General features: G+C 49.5%; 1 protein-coding gene across 4 annotated transcripts in view; it reads left to right on the top strand.

Annotated features, from left to right (window-relative positions):
* Positions 1-6897, top strand: part of sgk1 (serum/glucocorticoid regulated kinase 1) — an 8894-nt gene extending 1997 nt beyond the window's left edge. For 2 of the 4 annotated variants that reach the window (XM_084484005.1, XM_084484006.1), the window contains exons 2-10: positions 1719-1794; positions 2013-2091; positions 2397-2585; positions 2742-2873; positions 4111-4347; positions 4695-4790; positions 5100-5255; positions 5393-5482; positions 5675-6897. In XM_084484005.1, the coding sequence (XP_084340131.1) occupies positions 1719-1794; positions 2013-2091; positions 2397-2585; positions 2742-2873; positions 4111-4347; positions 4695-4790; positions 5100-5255; positions 5393-5482; positions 5675-5842 (1223 nt within the window). In that variant the 3' untranslated portion in view covers positions 5843-6897. Of the gene's footprint in view, positions 201-1006; positions 1599-1718; positions 1795-2012; positions 2092-2396; positions 2586-2741; positions 2874-4110; positions 4348-4694; positions 4791-5099; positions 5256-5392; positions 5483-5674 lie in introns of those variants that run through there. The other 2 variants (XM_084484003.1, XM_084484004.1) reach the window with 2 other exon arrangements.
* Positions 6898-7135: the final 238 nt, after the last annotated feature.

The raw sequence follows: 7135 nt of genomic DNA, 5'->3' as shown, positions 1-7135 counted from the left end.
CCGTTCTCTGGACAATCCCGTTCACACCGTGATCTGGGGAGCTGGATTTAGACCTGGTGGTTATCTATGTAAATGTGTTGGGAGATAGGTGGCCCGTTATATGTTGGCGGTTCCTCGCTCTTGGCTCGAGTCCTCCTCACCAGTCCCTGCAGCGATCGGGCAAATACGCGCTAAGATGGCAACTTCTTCAGACCTCAAAGGTGTGTTTTAATATACAATATGTATGTAAACATATTGTTTGGTTGCAGTTGTTGCAGGCCTATGTTTGACTCATCTGTTTTATACCCTTGGCATTTATTGTAGCGGATATGCACGGTGTGGATAATCGATCTAGGCTATCCTAATTCAATAAGGGGAACATTGTTTTTTGTTTTTTTTTAAAGGTTACACTAGCATTATATGCTATCTACAATAATGCTGATGTCCATCTCGCGAGTGATGTCGTTTTTCTCTTCGCTTTTCGAAGACTGAAGTTTCAGGTCCCAGCTGTTTGAGTTGTTCGGGTCTATATACACGGCGCAGGACGTCCGCGTATTCTGTGTAAAACTGCAATGCAATTATTTTAAGTGTGTATTAATGTTTATATTTCCCGACTAGAGTGAACGAGGCCGCAGGGTTTTTAGTGTAACATTACATACTTTTTTTCACTTAACCCAGGCTACTATGTTACGTAACTATGTCCCATCGTGACCGTCTGTCCGTTAGTCTGTCCTTCAGTCTGTCCGGCCACAGCTGCGAAACCACTTGCAGGATTATCAACTTGATCCGTCACATCTCGGTGTTTGAGATGGCTTTTTAAACCTGGTGGTGGCCACGGTCACGGCCGAGCACGGCCCTGTTGTATCCGTTCCTTCATCGTGGGAAACCCCGCGGCTGTAGCCTACTTTTCCACTCACTACCAGCCGCTGTTTCTCTTGGCCTCTTTCCCTTTCTACCCGAACGCTGCATCTCTGGTTTGTGTATGAAGGGGATCATGTCACAACCAGGGGGTTTTAATATACATTATAATTATTGATCGAGCCCATACGTGAAAGTAGGGTTTTAGGGGAGTTTAAAGCTGTAATCAGTTTCGTGAGTATCCGTAGGCTCGATGTTGTTATAAGTAGCCTACGTTGAAGGTAAAACAGATGTATGTGCCTCGCCAATTGATAAAACGGGATTCTGTGCCATGCGATAGGGCGAAAACCTATTTAGAAAAGTTCCAGTAACAGCCTACATACAAAGTAGACCACAGATTTTTCTTGATTGTTGTTATGTGTTACATTAGAACACTAAACGTCAATGAGTTGCAGTGGCGCGTAGAAGCGCAAAGCACGGTGATTGGTTAGGACGGGGGCCAGTCATTGACCTGAAGAGACTACGCCCACCAACGTCATAGTGCGTCAGAGGGGAGGAGAGAGCCGGGACAGTGTAGTCCCTCCTCTCCGGCCTCATATAAAGCTTGCCAAAATGCCGAGATAGTTTAGGTTTAGTTTTGGAGAACGCACATCATTCTTTTCGTTGGAAAATACAATTCTCTACTATGACGATACAAACAGACATAGACACATCAGCTCTGACTGACTCGAAATCGCGAAGGATGGTAGCATTGCTTACTGGTATGAGTAATAATTAATCTTTGGCATTTTATTTTGTAATTAGGATTATGTCAATTTTAATAATTAACTTGATTTTTCTAAATTGCCATTTCCGTTTTGTTCTTTGTGTGTGTTCTGCAGCTTTTATGAAACAGAGGAGAATGGGCCTGAACGACTTCATACAAAGGATTGCCACAAATTCCTACGCCTGCAAGCAGTGAGTAACTCATCGTCATATCATTATTGCTATTCTTCTACACAGTACATGCCTGAGCACATTACAAGCCTGTATTACAACTCATCTTCATGTATCTCTCATCAGTAATTGAACATAGCGGTGTATATTGTTCTTGTGATGTCCATGGTGTGTTCATGGTTGATGCACTGTTATTAACCGTTTTCCCTTCATGCTCTCTGTTCCTCCTCCTCTCCCAGTCCTGAGGTTCAGTCAATCCTGAACATGAATCCACCGCAGGATGCTGCTGAACTCATGAACGCCAACCCTTCCCCTCCGGTGAGTTACCTCCGTCACCCTCGAGGAGTTGAACATCTGCCTACGGTGCTTTGCGCGCACCGCTCCTCTGCGTAAACCCAACACACACTCCCGTGTGCTCCCATATCCGTCGGTGCACGCCATCGGTCTCAGCCCGACTGTCCCTGTTGTGAACAGAAAGACCGGCGCACAACAAATTGCGATGGAGCCATGCCTTTTTGTTTACATCTGCGCGCTCACTCTGGGCGGTGTGATCGCGACGGGATCGATGGCTCTGACCCATTTCCCCTTCTCTCCTTCTCCTCCCATCCCCGCCCCCCCCACAGCCCAGCCCGTCCCAGCAGATCAACCTGGGCCCGTCCTCCAACCCCACCGCCAAGCCCAGCGACTTCCACTTCCTCAAGGTGATCGGCAAGGGCAGCTTCGGCAAGGTGCTGCTGGCGCGCCACCGCTCGGACGACCAGTTCTACGCCGTCAAAGTGCTGCAGAAGAAGGCCATCCTCAAGAAGAAAGAGGTGAGGACCGCAGCGCCTTTTAACACGCACGTAACACACGCGCGGGCGTAAAGAGAACCCAGACGCCGCATGTCAAACGAACGAGACCCCCGACGGCGTGACCTCGTTTTTAACGTGTTCCACCTTTTGACCCCCCCCCCCCCCCCCCCCCCCCAGGAGAAACACATCATGTCAGAGAGGAATGTGCTGCTGAAGAACGTCAAGCACCCGTTCCTCGTGGGCCTGCACTACTCCTTCCAGACGGCGGACAAGCTCTACTTCGTCCTGGACTACATCAACGGGGGAGAGGTGAGGCCCTGCCACTCTTTCTTCTTTTGTGTCGTTTGCTAGCATTAGCATTGCTAGCACGGCAGCGACACTTAACAACAACAAAAACAACAACAGCAATAACAGCAGTCTGCTAAACCTCACAGCTAGACCCCAGCCCAGAGCCGAGTTGGGTGGATGACTTTTGGTGTTTTGTTGCTCAAGATACTATTTTGTTCTTGCTGAGGGCTTGTGTGTTCAATCAAACTTTGAATCGTAATATTACATTGGGGCGACCAGATAATGCGGAGCTTACTTGGTGCTTTCGAGATCTTCTGAAGGGTGTCATGTCAAATGAGAATGGCCATTTGCGGTCTAAAAGCGAGCTATTATTGAGGCAGTTACACAGCGTGGTTGTTTTAAAGGGAGATGCCACTGATTACAGTAGGGTACACTTTTTATCTCCCCCGAGGTGCAATTTGTGACCACTTGGATAATATGGTGTTTAAATAGGAGAGAGAGAGAGAAAGAGCGAGAGAGAGAGCGAGAGAGAGAGAAAGATAGCTAGAGATGAGGTAGTAGACATAAAGGTTGACAGAGCATGCGGACATCCTGTCATGCGAAGCAGAATCAAAGCTGTCAGTCCCTGTCTTTTCTTTTCTAGAGGAAACGCCTCTCAGGAAACCATTGGGTGGGGGGGGGGTAAGACAGAATTAGCCTCACTGTACAGAGCCTGTGTATTTAAAAAGCAAAAGCAAATTTCCTGTGATTGTTGGCAGGGCAGAGACGGCGCTGATAAAACCCCAAAAGAATCACATTTCCTTGCCTTTTCCCTCTCTTTTTCTCTGCTCTTCATTGCCTTCCCTAACACTCTATTATCTCCTCCACCTTTAACCTCCTCCCATCTATCTTTTGCCAAAGTTTACTCTCTCACTTTCTCCTTCCCCTCCCCCCCCCTCCCCATCTAGTTCCTGACACTCAGCTTCCCGTCTGTCTCTCTGCCTGTCCGTCTGTCCCTTTCTACTTTGTCTCCTAATCTGTTCCTCTCCCACACATTTCCCCCTCGTTTTCCGGCGACCCCGCCGACGCCAACCATTAGCTCGCCTCTTTGATATGCGCCGTCATTAGCCCGCTGCTCCTCTCAGGACCCCCCCTTTAATGGCTTCCCTTTAAACCAAGGCGGATGTGTCGGGCGCTGTTCACATTCAAAAACCAAAGTGCTTGAAGCAGGGGGTCCTGACTCTCTGTCTCGATCTCTCTTTCTTTTCGTTTCCTCCAGCTCTTCTACCACCTGCAGAGGGAGCGATGCTTCTTGGAGCCCCGGGCGCGCTTCTACGCCGCCGAGATCGCCAGCGCCCTGGGCTACCTCCACTCCCTCAACATCGTGTACCGGGACCTGAAGCCCGAGAACATCCTGCTGGACCAGCAGGGTCACATCATCCTCACCGACTTCGGCCTGTGCAAGGAGAACATCGAGCTCAACGGCACCACGTCCACCTTCTGCGGCACACCCGAGGTAAGGGGGGGAAATCGGGACTCAAGGCTCAGTTTATGGTTCCCCCGTCGACGCAAACGCAATGACCACGCAGACGCGTCGGGTTTCAGCGGAGCGGACCAATCGCAGCACTTGCTGCTACGTCGCCTCGACGCAAGGTAACAATTTTTGGGAGGCGCACGTCAGGCCCCTTGCGGTGGACGCAAGGAGGGTCCGCAAGGACATAACGGGTCCAAAACCCCCCCCCCCTTGTGTAGCATCAACGTGGAACCATAACTAAGCCTTCACGTCGAGGTCGGAGCTCAAACTATTCGCCGAACTGGTGGAACCGTTCATTAACGTTCTCTGATTTGTTTCCATCTCTGCAGTACCTGGCTCCTGAGGTGCTGCACAAGCAGCCGTACGACCGGACGGTAGACTGGTGGTGCTTGGGAGCGGTCATCTACGAGATGCTCTACGGCCTTGTGAGTATATGTTACGACTCTGCACACTGGTGGCTCATCGCGTGTGCTGCGTTAGATGTGCCTTCGACCGGGCATAGGCATCCGCGGACACACAAGGGCCCATGCTACCGCGTTAATCAATATCGATCGATTCTTTTGGATCGCACGCCGAATTTGGACAGCGAACAGAGACAGCACGTAACAATGCTAACTATGTCCCCCTTGGATTGTCCGTGGTTTTAAAAAAGATCAAGAAATGTTCACATTATTCGTTGCCAGCGGATATCTAAACCTCAAATCCTGACCCGTTGGTTCTCTGTCCCTCACCAGCCTCCGTTCTACAGCCGCAACACAGCGGAGATGTACGACAACATCCTCAACAAGCCGCTGCAGCTGAAGCCCAACATCTCCAACGCAGCCCGGCACATTCTAGAAGGCCTTCTCCAGAAGGACCGCACCAAGAGACTGGGCTGCACCGACGACTTTGTAAGTGTGTGTTGGTGTGTGTGCGCACATGTTTGGATGTGGATGTGGAAGTACCTTTGTCATCATCGCGTTGTATTTTCAACTGCGCCACTGTGCCTCGACGTGAACTTGACTCTCTTCTTCTGCTCACCTTCCAGACTGAGATCAAGAACCACATGTTCTTCTCCCCCATCAACTGGGAAGAGCTGAACGCCAAGAAGCTCACGCCTCCCTTCAACCCCAACGTGGTACGTTACCCAAAACCCAACAGTTGGCCAGGGAGGATGTTGTTGATGTTTTTTTTTTTTTTTTTTTTTGAGCCACGGAAACTCTGCTGTCCAATCATTGTCTTCCATATCTCCATAGTCAAACAGTTTACAACCTAAGCTTTACTGACTCCCTTCTCTCTTCTCTCTCTCTCTCTCTCTCTCGGTCTTCAGACGGGCCCTAATGACCTGCGGCACTTCGACCCAGAGTTCACAGACGAGCCCGTGCCCAACTCCATCGGCTGTTCCCCTGACAGCGCCCTGGTCACGGCAAGCATCAAAGACGCTGCCGAGGCCTTCCTGGGCTTCTCCTACGCCCCGTCCATGGACTCCTACCTATAGGGTCGCGGCACTGAGGAAAGGGTGCACACCACGGACACTATTTAAGACATGGGGAGGCAGCGGATAAAGTCGCTGGGGTACCTTCATGGACACAGGAGGGCACAGCGTGCAGGAGAAGACTTCGCACCTTGCTTCCCCTCATTCCCCATCTGGATGATGGAAACTGTTGACCATATCAAACCCTTAATCCTTTGAGAATCCCGCCCCCCCCCCCTCCTTACCTATTCTGAGCTTCGACCCCTTGGAAGAGTTTGAGAGGAAACGCCATTGGAGGGTCTGCCTGCCAAACCAACCCTGATCCCTCCCTTTGAGCCTGCCCCCCACCCCCATGTCCGGCGACATAGCGCGTTTCTTAGTGGACATTTTGCACATTAGCTCAGATAGCTGTGAGGCTCAACTTGAAACTACAAAAAACACTATCCCATGCATGTGCACTTACCAGTAGACAGACTCAGAAAAATAACATAACCAACCAAGAGATTTGCACAAACGCGTCTAAGGGGTTCAAGTCTTTCCCAGAGGAGGAAGACTTCGGTGTACCAGCCCCATTAACGTGGTTTCTAAACTTCATCTTACGTAGCTACGTAGCGTGTTTATTTCTCCGGCATGGCGCAGCTCCCGTGGGCCAGCCGATCAGTCTTACAGAGCAACATGGAGATAGTGTGCATGTGGTGCTTTAGTTTCTTTGCATTGTTTCTATTTCTTCCATTGTATTGCAAATGGAGATATTTAAAGGTGAATGTTACTAAGGGGGACTTACGTGTGGGGGTTCATCTTAAAAGGTGCCTTTATGTTTCTTCTCCAGCAGAAATCGTGTGTTATTTTTATTTTGTCAACACAGTCATGGTCTCCAACTCCTCGATTGACCGTATTGTCCTGTTATGGTCGATCGTTTGGTTATTTATCTTGCGTTTGGTGGGTCTACGAAAAGGAACAATGTAGCACAAAGTCTGTACCCAGGGTTGGTTATTCAATTCACTTTGGAGCATTTGATTTAAACAGCGTGGGATGCGATCCACAGACACTGTCTCTTCATCTGACATCAAACTGTTGACTGATAATTGCCAAGCTGGATGGCACTAGGCTAGAGCGAGAGTAAGGCAGAGAACTGCTGCTGTGAACGGTGTGTGTGTGTGTGTGTGTGTTGCCTAAAACCGTATGTGTGTTGTTTCTAAAAGTGTTCCCTATATTTGGTTTATCTTTTTTGTTTGTTTACCAAACGAGTCCCCCTCACAATGTCTTCCATAAGCCTCCCGATACCGAACAAAGTCTCATTAACATCTGAACTCGACA

This window comes from Micromesistius poutassou, assembly GCF_964030765.1.
Source record: "Micromesistius poutassou genome assembly, chromosome: 19".
In the NCBI taxonomy this organism is placed as follows: Eukaryota; Metazoa; Chordata; class Actinopteri; order Gadiformes; family Gadidae; genus Micromesistius; species Micromesistius poutassou.
Note: the sequence above shows the minus strand (reverse complement) of the source record. Positions and strands in the feature narration are given on the sequence as shown.